Below are 20744 nucleotides of genomic sequence, written 5' to 3'. Positions count from 1 at the left end.
CTAGTCCTCTTACTTTACAATATTTCCAACTAAACTCAAAATGCACTTCTATTCATCTTGCAGCAATTTTGCAAATGCAAAGGTCATTTCTGGTGAAGGATTGATATAGATAGCACCTTAAAATTCACATTAATATGCATTATGATATTCTTTAAGACAAATAGTATATGCATGTATGAGGATGAAAAGCCCCTTTTTGGTACGCAGTATTCAGCACATTGAAAATTATATGCAATCTGTAAGATGCTATGACAATATCAATTAAGTTTTATTGCAGAATTTAGGCGAGTCACATTTAAATTCACCCTCTGTGTAATGTCGCATTGTGACTGTATTCTTTCAACTTCAACTTCTAAATTTCTACTATATGAAGGATTAGAAGAACAAGCAAATTCGATGAATTGGAATCCCCCGCCGAAAGGGTCAGAGTTGAGGAACGGCAAAAAAATATATCCAGCAAAAAGTTAAGAATGTTACCAAGAAGCAAATAATTTCATTAGTCAAAATCAAAATAAAAGAAAATGAATGGTTTGTTTGGGTGGGGCTGGGGGTGAGGACACAACAGTTTACATGTTGATTATAAATATTGATAGAAAATGAACAAGAGCACCGCCTTGCGGGTGCTGACGCTCATCTGATTTTTTTTGTATAATAGAAATATTGTCCTACCCATGATTTTCTAAGTCTAAAAAGGGCCATTACTCTTGCAAAAAGCAGGATAGAGTTATGTTTCTTGATGTACAGTGTCCACTTATGATGGTGAAAAACTGTTGCAAGTTTTAAAGCAATAGCTTTGATAGTTTATGAGAAAAGTTGACTTAAACATAATATTCAACCAAGAAAATGATTTTTCTAAGTCCAAAAGGGGCAATAATTATTGCAAAAAGCAGGATGGAGTTATGTTGCTTGCTGTACAGGGTCAGCTTATGATGGTGAACAAGTGTTGCAAGTTTTAAAGCAATAGCTTTGATAGTTTAAGAGAAAAAGTTGACCTAAACATAAAACTTAACCAAGAAATCTGATATTTTGTAAGTCCAAAAGGGGCCATAAATCTTGCAAAAAGCAGGATGGAGTTATGTTTCTTGCTGTACAGGGTCAGCTTATGATGGTGAACAAGTGTTGCAAGTTTTAAAGGAATAGCTTTGATAGTTTAGGATAAAAGCTGACCTAAACATAAAACTTAACCAAGAAAACTGATTTTCTAAGTCCAAAAGGGGCAATAATTCTTGCAAAAAGCAAGATGGAGTTATGTTTCTTGATGTACAGGGTCTGCTTATGATGGTGAACAAGTATTCCAAGTTTCAAAGCAAAAGCTTTAATAGTTTAGGAGAAAAGTTGACCTAAACATAAAACTTAACCAAGAAATCTGATATTTTCTAAGTACAAAAGGGGCCATAAATCTTGCAAAAAGCAAGATGGAGTTATGTTTCTTGCTATACAGGGTCAGATTATGATGGTGAACAAGTATTCCAAGTTTCAAAGCAATAGCTTTGATAGTTTAGGAGAAAAGCTGACCTAAACATAAAACTTAACCAGGCAACGCCGACGCCGACGCCGACGCCGACGCCGACAACCGCTCAAGTGATGACAATAACTCATCATTTTTTTTCAAAAAATCAGATGAGCTAAAAATGAAAAAAAAAAAATAAAATAAAAAAAAAAAAAATGTTTGGTGGGGCGGGGGGGAACCAAGGTAAGGTGGTGACCAGGTGTAGGTACATAACATCACATGTTTATAATAAATGTTCATGGAAAAGAATGAAAGAAGTTTAATGAAATTCTTCCAATTGGTTGGTTTGTTATGTACAGATCTGTGGATTTTTAAACAATTAAAGGGCAATAACTATATGGAAAATTGACCAATCGAAAAAAACCTTGAAGGGCATCGTCGCAGTATCTTGGTTCATGTCTGTTTCAAGTTTGATGAAATTCTACCTGCTAGTTACTGAGAAATGGCTGCAGATGGACATTTTTCATTTAATCAAGGGCAATAACTCTGACAGAAATTGACCTATCAAAATAAAAACTTGACGGGCATCAGCACAGTATCTTGGTTCATGTCTATTTCAAATTTGATGAAATTCTACCTGTTAGTTACTGAGAAATAGCTGCAGACGGACATTTTTTATAAAATCAAGGGCAATAACTCTGAGGGAAATTGACCAATCAAAAAAAAAACTTGACGGGCATCATCGCAGTATGTTGGTTCATGTTTATTTCAAGTTTCATGAAATTCTACCAAGTAGTTACTGAGAAATGGCTGCGGACGGACGGACGGACGGACTGACGGACGGACAACGCCATTTCAATACCCCCCTCCCGATTTTATCGGCGGGGGATAATTATGATGGTAAAGTTATAATTATGTTACTGATAATATATAGCATTACTATCATCATTATTATATTCTTTATGAAAATCTATTGATATGAATACAACTGTATACATAGTATGCGAAAGCGTTTGGATTAAGGTAAAATATTCTGGGTCTATAACTTAATGAAAATGGTCAAGCGATAATTAACAAAATCGCATACACACAATTATCCTTGATAAATCATATGTATATTGTCATGTACATTTGAAGCTATAAGTTTGGTGTGTTTTGGTATAATTTCTTGTCGCCGTTTACGTATTAATTAGTTAGTATACGATTTTTGTTGATTATGGAGTATAATCTACTGTCGCGTGGCAAATTATGGTCTCTAATCAACAAATATCATATAATAACAATTTTAATTTAAAATCATTTCCTTCCTGTCATTATATCGTCGCGCATGGTTTAATTTTGCCACTCGGCCTCAGTGTTGTAAATTCAGCATTTAGGATTTGATTTTAATTCAGTGATCAATCCAAACAGAATCCACTAAGAACATTGGCACATCCATTGATAGAATGTTACCTATTCGTATTTTACTATATATATGTATATATGTCATTATTCTGTACATAGTTTTAAACTTTACAAAAGACTCATATCATACATTATATAACCACAATACTGTGACGTGGATAAATATATTACATTTGAACATGAACATGATTAAAACCCTTTCTAAATAATAAAATTAGCTAAAAGGTATCATAACATAGCTCAAGAAACACCCTGGCAGTAACAAAAGTTATCATTTATAAGAACTCTGTGACATCTTCAGAGTTATCACCTGAACTCCGTAACATTTGAACAATCGGGCACAAAATCGTTAGATAGTGGTTTATGTTTGCAGCTTTGCACTAAAATTAGGCTACTGCGTGTGGTGAGGATGAAGAATGTGAATGAGTAGATTAATATGTATGAATAAGCAAAGGATTTCGACATTTTACTCAAAATGTCTGATTTCAAAGAAGTGGTGCTGATTATTAGACTTAACAGTTTTTTCTAACGCATAGCACAAAACATTAGGCAACTTTGATCATCAGATTTTAGTTTTACACCCCATGCTCTCTTTCTAAAGATTGATAATTACCATTTCGTCGACCGATTCCTTGTTTTGTCATACAGATATCAGAGGAATTCTGTAACGTTTTCAAGGAACTCTGTAACAGTTATCAGAAGAAAACATGAGAGGTTATCAGAAGAACTCCATCCTTCGTGTAACACTTCGTCCCCCGTGTTAATGGGTATACCTACTTTCATTGCACATTTATATCACCTATTTTTGTATATGGTTCCTGTTTTATACATTGTAGTGTCTACATCAACTTTGCTCAGAATGCTGTATCTTCACCAGACCTTGTCCACTGTTACCATAGTGTAAACATCATGTCACCAGACCATTTCAAGCATTCAGCTCCATGGTACCTTATGCTGAATACATGGAACACCCATTGTCTGGTAAACACTACTGCAAACATCTACATGTATGTGGTCTGGTGAACACAACAGCATTCTGAAAAACTCAAGATGAAAGATACACAAGCAGTATCCTAATAACAACACTTAACAGGGGGGAAGAAATACAGTAGTATAACCATTACTTGCTTTAAACTGGCACAGCAAGCAGCCTGAACAAAAATATAGGTTTTGAGTGAAAATTACAGGCTATTTTGCTGTTTTAAAGCTTTTTTCAGAAGATTTAAAGGTTTTAAAGGTTTGCTCTGAAATTAAAGGTTTTTAAAGGTTTTAAAGGTTTCACTAGGAGGCCTGTAGTTTTTAACCCCACATAACCCAGATTCTATCTTGACCTACAGATCATCAAGATTAACATTCTGACTAAGTTTCATGAAGATACAGTCATAAATGTGGCCTCTAGAGTGTAAACAAGCTTTTCCTTTGAAATGACCTAGTGACCTTGTTTTTGACCACACTTGACCCAGATATGAACTTGATCTATAGATCATCAAGATTAACATTCTGACCAAGTTCCATTAAGATATAGTCATAAATGTGGCCTCTACAGTGTTGACTAGCTTTTCCTTTGATTTGACCTGGTGACCTAGTTTTTGACCCCAGATGACCCAATATCAAACTCCTCCAAGATTTTATTGAGGGTAACATTCTGACCAAGTTTCATTAACATTGGGCCAAATATGTGACCTCTAGCGTGTTAACAAGCTTTTCCTTTAATTTGACCTGGTGACCTAGTTTTTGATCCCAGATGACCCAATATCGAACTCCTCCAAGATTTTATTGAGGGTAACAATCTGACCAAGTTTCATTAAGATTTGGCCAAAATTGTGACCTCTAAAGTGTTAACAAGCTTTTCCTTTGATTTGACCTGGTGACCTAGTTTTTGACCCCATATGACCCAATATCAAACTCCTCCAAGAATTTAATGAGGCTAACATTCTGACCAAGTTTTATTAAGATTGGGACAAAATTGTGACCGCTAGAGTGTTAATAGTTAAATTGTTGACGACGCCGCCACCACGGCGGACGGCCGACGGACACAGGGTGATCACAAAAGCTCACCTTGAGCACTTTGTGCTCAAATGAGCTAAAAAGACCCTACCTTTGGAGGGGTAAAAGGTCAAGTATGGAAGGGGTTTTGACATTCTTTATTTTGATGGAATTAAATTATATTAATATTGGGCCAAAATTGTGACCTCTAGTGTGTTTACAAGCTTTTCCTTTGATTTGACCTGGTGACCTAGTTTTTGACCCCAGATGACCCAATATCAAACTCTTCCAAGATTTTATTGAGGGTAACATTCTGACCAAGTTTCATTAAGACTGGGCCAAAACTGTGACCTCTAGAGTGTTAACAGTCAAATTTTTGACGACGACGGACGGACGACAGACACAGGGCGATCACAAAAGCTCACCTTGAGCATTTTGTGCTCAGGTGAGCTAAAAATCAAGATAGAAAATGTATCTTTAACTTCAGAAAGAAAAGTTATTTTGAAAAGGTTTACAGACACAAAATGGGCAAATAAATTCCTATATGAACATCAAATAAACAAGAGAGCCATGAAGGCCCTGTATCGCTCACCTGACCTACTGACCTAAAGATCATAAAGATTAACATTCTGACCAAGTTTCATTAAGATATGATCATAAATGTGGCCTCTAAAGTGTTAACTAGCTTTTCCTTTGATTTGACCCGGTGACCTAGTTTTTGACCGACATGACCCAGATTCGAACATGACCTAAAGATCATCAAAATTAACATTCTGAATAAGATTCATGAAGATATAGTCATAAATGTGGCCTCTTGAGTGTTAACAAGCTTTTCCTTTGATTTGACTTAGTGAACTAGTTTTGACCCCACCTGAACCAGATTTTAAAGTGACCTATACATCATCAAGATTAACATTCTGATCAAGTTTCATTAAGATATGGTCATAAATTTGGCCTCTACAGTGTTAACAAGCTTTTCCTTTGATCTGACCTGATGACCTAGTTTTTAATCCTACATGACTCAGATTCAAACCGGACCTTGAGATCTATAAGATTAACATTCTGACTAGGCTTCATGAAGATACAGTCATCAATGTTGCCTCTACAGTGTTAACAAGCTTTTCCATTTATTTGACCTGGTGACCTAGTTTTTGAACCCAGATGACCCAATATCGAACTCGTCCAAGATTTTATTGAGGGTAATATTCTGACCAAATTTCATTAAGATTGGGCCAAAATTGTGACCTCTAGAGTGTTAACAAGCTTTTCCTTTGATCTGACCTGGTGACCTAGTTTTTGACCCCAGTTCAGCCAATATCAAAGTCTTCCGAGATTTTATTGAGAGTAACATTCTGACCAAGTTTCATTAAGATTGGTCCAAAATTGTGACCTCTAGAGTGTTTAAAGTCAAATTGCTGACGACGACGGACGGACGACGGACACAGGGCGATCACAAATGCTCACCTTTGAGCACTTCGTGCTAAGGTGAGCTAAAAAAGAAACACTAACAAATAAAGCTGAAACAAAATGGAAGAATATTACTTCAAAAGCAAATTTAATATGGAAATCAATATATAGGAATATCTTTACAGCAACGATAGATAGTACATTTAGAAACTTCCAGTACAAATCCAGGGCTGAGCGCGAAACTATTGTATCTTGTTCTTTATTCATATACAGTTACAATACAAAAGCGACAAATAAACTTCTACTAAAACAAGGCTTTACCGAATCAAACCTTTGTGATTTCTGTCAGATGCGAGTTGAATCCATTGAACATCTTTTCTGGGAATGTCAACATATACAAACATTTCGGAGAAATTTGAGAAAATTTCTTCAACAAAATAACATACAATTAGAACTCACATACTATGAAATAGTGGCTTTTTTAATTATGGAACCAATTCTACAAAGTCAAGCTAAAAATGGTACATGTTTTATTTTTACAGCAAAATATTTTATTTATAAAAATAAAATAAACTAAAAATTGCTTTTGTAAACAAGAGCTGTCTCCATAGGATGACACATGCCCCCGATGGTACTTTGAATGAATAGTTAGAGTTTAGGACCTTTGACCTACAGACCTGGGTCTTGCGCGCGACACGTCGTCTTATTGTGCCACACATTCATGCGTAGTTATTTTAAAATCCATGCATGAATGACAAAGATATGGACCGGAGATGCCCATCATTGCACTATCATGAAATATGACCTTTAACGTCTAAGTGTGACCTTGACTTTTGAGCTACGGACCTGGGTCTTGCGCGTGACAAGTCGTCTTACTGTGGTACACATTCATGCCCAAAAATTTTAAAATCCATGCATGAATGACAAAGATATGGACCGGACACGCCCATCAATGCACTATCATGAAATATGACCTTTAACCAGACCTGGGGTTAGGGCTGTCATCGATAGAAACGATATCGATGTATCAACGATTTTTTTTTTGTCGATCGATTATCGATTCCCATTTTCAAAAATCGATATTTTATAGGGAGAAAAAACTACCCAAATAAACACTCAGACCCTAAAAAACAACTTAGTTCACAATGTTGTAAATTTGGATGAATGCAAAAAAAGGAGTGAAGGCAAAATAAAAATGAAAGATGTTATAAATTTTTTTGTATTCCTTTTATTTCATAAATACAAATACAACACAATCAAACAGAAATATGGAAAGTAGGCAATAAAACTTAAAATAGCATTTACAGGAAGGTATATAGTATTATATGAACAAATAGGTCGTTAATCAAACTTAATAATCAATATATCGATGTATCGTCGATATTTGTCTTCTGATATATCGGTATCGTCGATACGCCTAAGACCCGATCAATGACAGCCCTACCTGGGGTCAATTACTTGAAAATGTAATTAATTAAATTACAATTACATTGAGAAATGTCCAATTAAATTACAATAACCATTACATGAAATTTAGCAATATAATTAATTAAATTACAATTACATTGGAAATTGTAATTAATTACATTCAATTACAATACCAAATGTGGTGCTTCTTACAGGAAAACTGTAGCAAAGTTCTTTACTTTGTACTAAACAAACATGATAATCCACATGTAAACTGATTTCAGTTATTTCAAAATTGAATTTAAGCTCAAAGTAAAATCTGTGTTTGCGGGAGAACATTACTCTGTCTTTAATATTATTGCAAAAGGAGCAAAAAGTCAGCCCTAATTAATAGTTAATACATCGTCTAGCAGAATTCTGTTAGAGAAGATGCATGTAAAGTCAGGTATTTCTCTGAGGTCTGAATTTCTCTGAAGTTTATAGGATCATGGTTCTGCAATATGTTTCAAATTTTACTAGTCTAGTTCAGTATTTAATCATTTAGATTTTAAACATATATTTTAAGTTTTTATCCTTGACACTACAAGTTATCCAAAGGACCACATTGAAAATAAGTTGTAAAACATTCATGAGTCATCCTAGAATAACTATGTCACTAAAACTGTAGAATACTCATAATGTCTACAATAATAATTAATTTTTTTATCTTGTTAGAACTGTGAAATGCTATGTTGTTTATATCATTTAATACAACAAATTTTATCACAGATAAAAAATGATTAAACTAATTGCTAAGCATATCAATTTTTGCTCCGATAAAAATCTAAATAATAATTATGCAAAAAAACAATTTCAAATCATTATTTGATCATTTTCTCCAAAAACATAGTCAAACATCATCAAAGATTACCAGTTGGTTCTAATGAAACAAATATCAGAACAAAGGAGGTATGTCCAATGGGTTAACACCTACCATAATATTCTACTGTTATTTTTCACAGCTATGAAATGCATATTAGCATGTTAAAGTGAAGTGTCACTGGTAATAAACATAAAATAATAATCCAGTTTGTTGAACAAATTATATATACTATTTGTTCAACAAACTGGATTAGCAGGTGCCATGTAATTGGAAAGTAACTGAAATGTAATTGTCAATTACACCCTAGAACTGTTCTGTAATTAATTAAATTACAATTACATGTAATTGATAAATGACCCAATTACAAATTACATTGAATTACTTGGGAAATGTAATTTAATTGCAATTAATTACAATTACATTTTTTATTACCCCAGGTCTGCCTTTAACGTCTAAGTGTGACCTTGACCTTTGAGCTACGGACCTAGGTCTTGCACGCGACACGTCGTCTTACTGTGGTACACATTCATGCCAAGTTATTTGAAAATCCATCAATGGATGACAAAGATATGGACCGGACACGAAAATTGTGGACAGACCGACAGACAGATGGTTCAAAAACTATATGTCTCCCTTCGGGGGCATAAAAAGCACATGTCTCCCCCAATGCAAAGTCCTATAGGCAAGAAGTCAATAGGGGTCAGGAGCGAAAGTCAAAGAGACACTGATGGTTGGCTGCAATAGGGATCATCTACTTGGTAGGTCCAGTCATCCCGATAAATTTCAACACTATTGGCCTAGTGGTTCTCAAGTCACTGTTCAGGCTCCTGTGACCTTGACCTTTGATCAAGTGACCTCAAAATAAATAGGGGTCATCTACTCTGCATGTCCAATCATCCTATGAAGTTTCAACATTCTAGGTCAAGTGGTTCTCTAGTTATTCTCCAAAAATGATTTTACATGACCAGGCCCGTGACCTTGACCTTTAATCGACTGACCCCAAAATCAATAGGGATCATCTACTCTGCATGTTCAATCATCCTATGAAGTTTCAACATTCTGGGCCAAGTGGTTCTCTAGTTATTGATCGGAAATTGTTTTCCATGTTCAGGCTTCTGTGACCTTGACCTTTAACAGAGTGACCCCAAAATCGATAGGGATCATCTACTCTGCATGTTCAATCATCCTATAAAGTTTCAACATTATAGATCAAGAGGTTCGGAAGTTATTAATCGGAAATGGTTATCAATGTTTAGGCCCCTGTGACCTTGACCGTTAACGGAGTGACCCTAAAGACAATAGGGTTATTTATTCTGCATGAACAATCATCCTATGAAGTTTCAATATTCTGGGTCGAGTGCTTCTCAAGTTACTGACCGGAAATGGTTTTTAATGTTCAGGCCCCTGTGACCTTGACCTTTATAGGAGTAACTCCAAAATCAATAGGGGTCATCTACTTTGCATGTACAATCATCCTATAAGTTTCAACATTCTGGGTCAAGTGGTACTCAAGTTATTGATTGGAAATGGTTTTCAATGTTCAGGCCCCTGTGACCTTGACCTTTGACGGAGTGACCCCAAAAACAATAGGGGTCATCTACTCTACATGACCAATCATCCTATGAAGTTTCAACATTCTGGGTCAAGTGGTTCTCTAGTTATTGATCGGAAATGGTTTTCAATGTTCAGGCCCCTGTGACTTTGACCTTTGACGGAGTGACCCCAAAAACAATAGGGGTCATCTGCTCTTCATGACCAATCATCCTATGAAGTTTCAACATTCTGGGTCAAGTGGTTCTCTAGTTATTGATCGGAAATGGTTTTCAATGTTCAGGCCCCTGTGACCTTGACCTTTGACGGAGTGACCCAAACACAATAGGGGTCATCTACTCTTCATGACCAATCATCCTATGAAGTTTCAACATTCTGGGTCAAGTGGTTCTCTAGTTATTGATCGGAAATGGTTTTCAATGTTCAGGCCCCTGTGACCTTGACCTTTGACAGAGTGACCCCAAAATCAATAGGGGTCATCTACTCTTCATGACCAATCATCCTATTAAGTTTCAACATTCTGGGTCAAGTGGTTCTCTAGTTATTGATCGGAAATGGTTTTCAATGTTCAGGCCCCTGTGACCTTGACCTTTGACGGAGTGACCCCAAAAACAATATGGGTCATCTACTCTTCATGACCAATCATCCTATGAAGTTTCAACATTCTGGGTCAAGTGGTTCTCTAGTTATTGATCGGAAATGGTTTTCAATGTTCAGGCCCCTGTGACCTTGACCTTTGACAGAGTGACCCCAAAATCAATAGGGGTCATCTACTCTACATGACCAATCATCCTATGAAGTTTCAACATTTTAGATCAAGAGGTTCGGAAGTTATTAATTGGAAATGGTTATCAATGTTTAGGCCCCTGTGACCTTGACCTTTAACGGAGTGACCCTAAAGACAATAGGATTATTTATTCTGCATGAACAATCATCCTATGAAGTTTCAATATTCTGGGTCGAGTGCTTCTCAAGTTACTGACCGGAAATGGTTTTCAATGTTCAGGTCCCTGTGACCTTGACCTTTATTGGAGTAACTCCAAAATCAATAGGGGTCATCTACTTTGCATGTACAATCATCCTATAAGTTTCAACATTCTGGGTCAAGTGGTACTCAAGTTATTGATTGGAAATGGTTTTCAATGTTCAGGCCCCTGTGACCTTGACCTTTGACGGAGTGACCCCAAAAACAATAGGGGTCATCTACTCTACATGACCAATCATCCTATGAAGTTTCAACATTCTGGGTCAAGTGGTTCTCTAGTTATTGATCGGAAATGGTTTTCAATGTTCAGGCCCCTGTGACTTTGACCTTTGACGGAGTGACCCCAAAAACAATAGGGGTCATCTGCTCTTCATGACCAATCATCCTATGAAGTTTCAACATTCTGGGTCAAGTGGTTCTCTAGTTATTGATTGGAAATGGTTTTCAATGTTCAGGCCCCTGTGACCTTGACCTTTGACGGAGTGACCCCAAACACAATAGGGGTCATCTACTCTTCATGACCAATCATCCTATGAAGTTTCAACATTCTGGGTCAAGTGGTTCTCTAGTTATTGATCGGAAATGGTTTTCAATGTTCAGGCCCCTGTGACCTTGACCTTTGACAGAGTGACCCCAAAATCAATAGGGGTCATCTACTCTTCATGACCAATCATCCTATTAAGTTTCAACATTCTGGGTCAAGTGGTTCTCTAGTTATTGATCGAAATGGTTTTCAATGTTCAGGCCCCTGTGACCTTGACCTTTGACGGAGTGACCCCAAAAACAATAGGGTCATCTACTCTTCATGACCAATCATCCTATGAAGTTTCAACATTCTGGGTCAAGTGGTTCTCTAGTTATTGATCGGAAATGGTTTTCAATGTTCAGGCCCCTGTGACCTTGACCTTTGACAGAGTGACCCAAAAACAATAGGGTCATCTACTCTTCATGACCAATCATCCTATGAAGTTTCAACATTCTGGGGCAAGTGGTTCTCTAGTTATTGATCGGAAATGGTTTTCAATGTTCAGGCCCCTGTGACCTTGACCTTTGACAGAGTGACCCCAAAATCAATAGGGGTCATCTACTCTACATGACCAATCATCCTATGAAGTTTCAACATTCTAGATCAAGAGGTTCGGAAGTTATTAATCGGAAATGGTTATCAATGTTTAGGCCCCTGTGACCTTGACCTTTAACGGAGTGACCCTAAAGACAATAGGGTTATTTATTCTGCATGAACAATCATCCTATGAAGTTTCAATATTCTGGGTCGAGTGCTTCTCAAGTTACTGACCGGAAATGGTTTTCAATGTTCAGGCCCCTGTGACCTTGACCTTTATTGGAGTAACTCCAAAATCAATAGGTCATCTACTTTGCATGTACAATCATCCTATAAGTTTCAACATTCTGGGTCAAGTGGTACTCAAGTTATTGATTGGAAATGGTTTTCAATGTTCAGGCCCCTGTGACCTGACCTTTGACGGAGTGACCCCAAAAACAATAGGGGTCATCTACTCTACATGACCAATCATCCTATGAAGTTTCAACATTCTGGGTCAAGTGGTTCTCTAGTTATTGATCCGAAATGATTTTCAATGTTCAGGCCCCTGTGACTTTGACCTTTGACAGAGTGACCCCAAAAACAATAGGGGTCATCTGCTCTTCATGACCAATCATCCTATGAAGTTTCAACATTCTGGGTCAAGTGGTTCTCTAGTTATTGATTGGAAATGGTTTTCAATGTTCAGGCCCCTGTGACCTTGACCTTTGACGGAGTGACCCCAAACACAATAGGGGTCATCTGCTCTTCATGACCAATCATCCTATGAAGTTTCAACATTCTGGGTCAAGTGGTTCTCTAGTTATTGATCGGAAATGGTTTTCAATGTTCAGGCCCCTGTGACCTTGACCTTTGACAGAGTGACCCCAAAATCAATAGGGGTCATCTACTCTTCATGACCAATCATCCTATTAAGTTTCAACATTCTGGGTCAAGTGGTTCTCTAGTTATTGATCGGAAATGGTTTTCAATGTTCAGGCCCCTGTGACCTTGACCTTTGACGGAGTGACCCCAAAAACAAAAGGGGTCATCTACTCTTCATGACCAATCATCCTATGAAGTTTCAACATTCTGGGTCAAGTGGTTCTCTAGTTATTGATCGGAAATGGTTTTCAATGTTCAGGCCCCTGTGACCTTGACCTTTGACAGAGTGACCCCAAAATCAATAGGGGTCATCTACTCTACATGACCAATCATCCTATGAAGTTTCAACATTCTGGGTCAAGTGGTTCTCTAGTTATTGATCGGAAATCATGGTTTTCAATGTTCAGGCCCCTGTGACCTTGACCTTTGACGGAGTGACCCCAAAAACAATAGGGGTCATCTGCTCTTCATGACCAATCATCCTATGAAGTTTCAACATTCTGGGTCAAGTGGTTCTCTAGTTATTGATCGGAAATGGTTTTCAATGTTCAGGCCCCTGTGACTTTGACCTTTGACGGAGTGACCCCAAAAACAATAGGGGTCGTCTACTCCAGCAGCCCTACAACCCTATGAAGTTTGAACGTTCTAGGTCAAATGGTTCTCCAGTTATTGCTCGGAAATGAAGTGTGACGTACAGAGGGGGGGGAGACATAAGAAAACCATGCCAATTTTAGAACATTTCTTAAATTACTTGAAGATTAGACTGGAAACTGAAAAGTTAATAGCGTTACAACATGACAAGTTAAATGAATATTACAATAAATGGAATGGATTCCATCTACAAATAACTACATATTAAATATAACAAGAGGGCCATGAAGGCCCTGTATCACTCACCTGACCTATTGACCTAAAGATAATCAAGATTAATATTCTGACCAAGTTTCATTAAGATATGTTCATAAATCTGACCTCTAGAGTGTTAACAAGCTTTTCTTTTGATTTGACCCGGTGACCTAGTTTTTGACCCCACATGACCCAGATTCAATTATGACCTAAAGATTATAAAGGTTAACATTCTGACCAAGTTTCAAGAAGATACAGTCATAAATGTGGCCTCTTAGAGTGTTAACAAGCTTTTCCTATGATTTGACCAGGTGACCTAGTTTTTGACCCCACCTGACCCAGATTTACACTTGACCTAAATATCATCAACATTAATATTCTGACCAAGTTTCATTAAGATATGGTCATAAATGTGGCTTATACAGTGTTAACAAGCTTTTCCTTTGATTTGACCTGGTGACCTAGTTTATGGCCCCATCTGACCAAGATTTAAACTCCACCTAAAGATCATCAAGATTAACATTCAAACCAAGTTTCATTAAGATATGGTCATAAATGTGGCTCTAAAGCGCTAACTAATTTTTCCTTTGATTTGACCTGGTGACCTAGTTTTTGACCCCACATGACCCAGATTCAAACCTGACCTAAAGATTATCAAGATTAACATTCTGACTAAGTTTCATGAAAATAAAGTCATAAATGTGGCCTCTAACGTGTTAACAAGCTTTTCCTTTGATTTGACCATGTGACCTAGTTTTTGAACCCATCTGACCCAGATTTAAATTTCACCTAAAGATCATCAAGATTAACATTCTAACCAAGTTTCACTAAGAAATGGTCATAAATGTGACCTCTAGAGTGTTAACTAGCTTTTCCTTTGATTTGACCTGGTGACCTAGTTTTTGACCCTACATGACCCAGATTCAAACTGGACCTAAAGATCATCAAGATTAACATTCTGACCATGTTTCATGAAGATACAGTCATAAATGTGGCCTCTACCTTTGATTTGACCTGGTGACCTAGTTTTTGACCCCAGATTACCCAATATCAAACTCGTCCAAGATTTTATTGAAGGTAACATTCTGACCAAGTTTCATTAAGATTGGGCCAAAATTGTGACCTCTAGTGTGTTTACAAGCTTTTCCTTTGATTTGACCTGGTGACCTAGTTTTTGAACCCAGATAACCCAATATCGAATTCGTCCAAGATTTTATTAAGGGTAACATTCTGACCAAGTTTTATTAAGATTGGGCCAAAATTGTGACCTCTAGAGTGTTAACAGTCAAATTGTTGACAACGGACAGACGGACAATGGACACAGGGCGATCACAAAAGCTCACCTTAAGCACTTTGTGCTCAGGTGAGCCAAAAACTCTCCCTAAAAATACTTTTAGATTAGAATATGGCAGTTGGATACAAAACATGAGCTAAAAACTTAATAGGGAGGTTGATCATGACCAGCAGATGATCCTTATTGATTTTGAGGTCAGTAAGAGAAAGGTCAACGTCAAAGTGACCTGGAACAGTTAAAACACTTCCCGTTGATATCTTGAGAATGCTATGGCCTAAGATCATGTAACTTAATATGGAGGTTGATCATGACCAGCAGATGACCCCTATAGATTTTGATGTCAGTAGGTCAAAGGTCAAGGTCACATTGACCCAGAACAGTAGAACTTTTTTTGCCAAATAACTAGAGAATGCTTTGGTCTAAGATCACATTTGATATGGAGTTTACTTATGACTGGTAAATAACCCATTTATATTATTGATTTGTCAGTATGTCAAATGTCCAGTGCACAGTGACCATATAATTTCTGTTCCTTTTGCAATTATTGAATGCATCAAGGGGGGCATTTTTGTATAGCTCTTGTTACAATTTTATGTAAAGATCTGTAAAATTAACTGTGCTAAATAAAACATAAAACGCATATAAAAAAACTTACATTTTTTATCTGAAGGCTTTTGTATATTGGCTGAAAAAAAAGATGCATTTTACCTTGAATCATAAACTTGTCAATAACTCTGTGAAATACACTTCCTTTGTATCCAAAACCAAGTTCAAAGGTAGAGAGTTGCACAAAGTTTTCAACTGTTTTAGGTACTATGTCTCCAAATAAACCAATTTCAATTCTTCCAGCAAGTTCATCACCAATTGCTATATCGAAGTAGACAACCTTTGTCACACGCGCTTGTTTTGCAGTCTGAAAATAAAGTAGTATGATTCATGATGATGTTACGTCTAAGGGTAACAATTGCTTGTTACAAAATGTACTTAACAAGAGCTGTCACAGGAGATAGCTCAATCTACTATTTCAGTGCTGGATAGTGAAATTGGGCACATCTGAGGAAGCTGAAGCTGTAACTGGAGTGTTTAATGATTCAAATGTGGATGGAGATATTGGACAATAGTTTAAGTCTCAAAACATTAAATCAGTATTACAAGGAACATAATTCATAGAAAACTTCTGCAAAAGTAATGCACCATGTGTCATATCATGCGGCTACTTCGGAACAACTTTTTTAAGTTTGAATCAAATCTATTTAGTAATACTGGAGATACAGCAAAAGTGCATCACAACTTGAACCGGAAATTCTATTAGTAACAAGAGTAGCAGTCTGTCACAAAAAACGCTCGTCATCGAACTTGACCTAATTCAAGGGCCATAATCCAAGAGTGCCTGGGGTGATTTGGCTGGTTATTGAACTTGGCCGAGATATTTAATATGCCCACAAACATTGTCAGCAAGTATGGTGGAGATCGGATGAAGACTGTTCAATTTTGAGAGCGGAAAAGGCTAAATTCGCAGATTTCAAGTAATCCAAGAGTGCCTGGGGCGATTTGGCTAGTTATCAAATATGGCTGAGATATTATGCCCACAAATATTGTCACCAAGTTTAGTGAAGATCGGATGAAAACTCTCTGACTTAGAGGGTGGACAAGGCTAAATTTGCAGATTTCGAGTAATGCAAGGGCCATAACTCAAGAGTGCCTGGGGCGATTTTGTTTGTTATCGAACTTGGCCGAGATATTATGCCAACAAACATTGTCACCAAGTTTGGTGAAGATCAGATGAAAACTCTCTGACTTAGAGGGCGGACATGCTTTTGGACGCCGACCGCATGCCCGCCCGCCACATAATAATATAAAAAGAGGGCTTAACTCAGAACAGACTCATACCAGCATTATCAAACTTGTGTTACATGATGTGAATGATGATGTGGAACAACCACTTTCAGTTTGATCAAATCCATAAAATTAAACTGAAGTTCTAAGTAAAAAGGGGATATAACTCATAAAATATTTGCACCAGAGTTACTGACTTTGTGTCATATGATGAGGATGATGATCTTGAAAAACTAATTTAAGTTTTAATCAAATTCATTAAGTAATGCCAAAGATATAGTGAAAGTGCACTACAATTAACCTAAAATTCTCAGTAAAAAGGGGACATAATTCATGAAATATTGATGCAACCTAACTAGATCTTGCTAGTGACAATGTATTAAATTTAAATAAGAATTTCAATTAAAAAAAAAAAATATATTAAACCAGAGGGCCATGAAGGCCCTGTATCGCCCACCTGACCTACTGACCTAAAGATCATCAAGATTAACATTCTGATCAAGTTTCATTAAGATATGGTCATAAATGTGGCCTCTAAAGTGTTAACTAGCTTTTTCTTTGATTTGACCCGGTGACCTAGTTTTTGACCCCACATGACCCAGATTCGAACTTGACCTAAAGATCATCAAGACTAACATTCTGACTAAGTTTCATGAAGATACAGTCATAAATATGACCTCTAGAGTGTTAAAAAAGGTTTTCCTTCGAATTGACCTAGTGACCTAGTTTTAGACCCACCTGACCTAGATTTGAACTTGACCTATAAATCATCAAGATGAACATTCTGACCAAGTTTCATTAAGATATGTCATAAATGTGGCCTCTAGAGTGTTAACTAGTTTTTCCTTTGATTTGACCTGGTGACCTAGTTTTTGAAAACTGGACCTTGATATCATCCAGATTAACATTCTGACCAAGGTTCATGAAGATACAGTCATAAATGTGGCCTCTACAGTGTTAACAAGCGTTTCCTTTGATTTAACCTGGTGACCCCAGATGACCCAATATCGAACTTGTCCAAGATTTTATTAAGGGTAACATTCTGACCAAGTTTCATTACGATTGGGCCAAAATGGTGACCTCTAGAGTGTTAACAAGCTTTTCCTTTGATTTGACCTGGTGACCTAGTTTTTGACCCCAGATATCAAACTCATCCAAGATTTTATTGAGGGTAACATTCTGACCAAGTTTCATTAAGATTAGGCAAAAATTGTGACCTCTAGAGTGTTAACAGTCAAATTGCTGTTGATAGACAATGGACAGATAGACGACGGACACAGGGCGATCACAAAAGCTCACCTTGAGCACTTCATACTTAGGTGAGCTAAAAAGACTTTTAAAGGTATTTCTAATTTTAGCTCTAGCAGCCCCTAAAAGGGGCCAAGTACCCCTAATTGAACAAATTTGGGAGAGGACCATATACATTGTAATGATGCTACAGACCAAGTTTGATGAAGATTCATCAAGCGGTTCATAAGAAGCTGTTTAAAGGTATTTCTATTTTTAGCTCTAGCGGCCCCTACAAGGGGCCAAGTTCCCCCATTTGAACAAAGTTGGGAGAAGACCTTATAATGATGCTACAGACCAAGTTTGATGAAGATCCACCCAGCAGGTCATGAGAAGAAGTTGTTTAAAGGTATTTCTATTTTTTGCTCTAGCGGCCCCTAAAAGGGGCCAAGTGCCCCCATTTAAACAAACTTCATAGAGGACCTCACCAGGATGCCTCATACCAAATTTGGTGTTATTCTGACCAGTAATTTCAAAGGAGATGTTTAAGGATAAATGTGGATGCCAGACCATCCACACCATACTACCTGTCTGTAGAATGTCCAGGGATTTCCATGGAAAAGTACATGGAATTATTCTATGGAGTATTGGAACAGATTTCCATGGAAAAAATCCAGTGTTCCATGGAAAATTTGAAAGTTTTAGTCTGTTAATGTTTCTGGAAATATTCCATAGTATATCTGGAAATATTCCCTGGTACACCTGGAAATATTCCCTAGTATCCCTGGAAATATTCCCTGGTACACCTGGAAATATTCCCTAGTACACCTGGAAATATTCCCTGGTATCCCTGCAAATATTCCCTGATACACCTGGAAATATTCCACAGTATCCTGGAAATATTCCCTGTTACACCTGGAAATATTCCCTGGTAACCCTGAAAAATATTCCATGGTACACATGGAAATATTCCCTGATACACCAAGTTTCTTACTGAAAAATCATGTTGTTAGTAGCTCAGTCAGAAACAAAAGATTTCTAATGATTAATTTCTTTGTTCAAACTTTGACATGTGCACAGTGATATCTTTTCATCCTTTAGCATGTTCATTGAAGCACTCAAATTTCTCTGACCATATAAATTCATAAATATGTGTTGAGGACATACTTCTTATAAAACTTTATATGCACACACTATTATTTGAAAGTTAAAATTATAACATTTAAAATGCAATTAAGTCAGTGGTTCAAAGTGATTTAAGTAATAATTACCTTAATTATGTACTGAATATGTCATCAAGTATTAGATAAACTGTTGCTAGAGAAGTATATTTATTATCTATCATTCACACATACCTGAACAGAAATTACCTGTAACCAGATGAAAGTTTATGCCATTGAGATGAATAGAGTTCCTGCTTCAATCTATAATTTCGGTTCAGGTGAGCTAAAAACTATTGTGCAAGAGTTATTGTCCTTGTGTCATATGATGTGGATGATGATGTGGTACAATTGTTTAAAGTTTGAATCAAATCTGTTTGGTAATATTAAACAAGGATAGAGAGAAAGTGCATACAAGAGGGTCATGATGACCCTGGATCGCTCACCTGAGTAATATGAGCTACATGTTTCAAATGTCAAACTGATGATAAAATATTAAGAAAGTCAGCAGGTCACATTCATGGTCAATAAAATTCAGCTAAATGATTTGTGTGCAAAACTGTGTATGTCATCAAAATTTCAAGGCTGTATCTTAAAAGACAAGAAAGTAGGTCAGTAGGTCAAGGTCACAGTCAAGTGAGATCATATTACTTGGGGTCATCAGGTAATTATAATTAAACAGTCTTAGAAATAGGATCAGATGATTTTTTAATGATTTTTCCTATATAACTCACATAATAACTAAGTGACCCCAGGGTGGGCCTCTTTTAACCCCAGGGGCATAATTTGAACAATTGGACTACTAGACAATGCATCATACCAAATATCAAAAGCCTAGGTCGTATGGTTTCAGACAAGAAGATTTTTAAAGCTTTTTCCTATATAAGTCTATGTAAAACTTGGGACCCCCGGGGTGGGGCCATATTCACCTTAGGGGGATAATTTGAACAATCTTGGTAGAGGACCACTAGATGATGCTACATACCAAATATCAAAGCCCTAGGCCATGTGGTTTTGTACAAGAAGATTTTCAAAGTTTTCCCTATATAAGTCTATATAAACCATGTGACCCCCGGGCTGGGGCCATATTTGACCCTAGGGGGATAATTTGAACAATCTTGATAGAGGACCACTAGATAGAGGACCACTAGATGATGAACATACTAAATAACAAAGCCCTAGGCCATGTGGTTTTGTACAAGAAGATTTTCAAAGTTTTCCCTATGTAAGTCTATATAAACCATGTGACCCCCAGGGCAGGGCCATATTTGACCCTAGGGGGATAATTTGAACAATTTTGGTAGAGGACCACTAGATGATGCTACACACCAGATATCAAAGCCCTAGGCCCTGTGGTTTTGGACAAGAAGATTTTTAAAGTTTTTCCTACTTTTGTGTAGCT

At 36.9% G+C, this 20744-nt stretch overlaps 1 protein-coding gene across 1 annotated transcript in view; it reads right to left on the bottom strand.

Annotated features, from left to right (window-relative positions):
* Positions 1-20744, bottom strand: part of LOC123549125 (peptidyl-prolyl cis-trans isomerase B-like) — a 67919-nt gene that overhangs the window by 42918 nt on the left and 4257 nt on the right. Inside the window, exon 2 of the mRNA XM_045336967.2 lies at positions 15828-16032. Within this exon, the coding sequence (XP_045192902.1) occupies positions 15828-16032 (205 nt within the window). The remainder of the gene's footprint in view (positions 1-15827; positions 16033-20744) is intronic.

The sequence above is a fragment of the Mercenaria mercenaria genome, chromosome 6 (genome assembly GCF_021730395.1).
Source record: "Mercenaria mercenaria strain notata chromosome 6, MADL_Memer_1, whole genome shotgun sequence".
NCBI lineage: Eukaryota > Metazoa > Mollusca > Bivalvia > Venerida > Veneridae > Mercenaria > Mercenaria mercenaria.
This window is presented reverse-complemented; position numbering and strand designations above follow the sequence as displayed.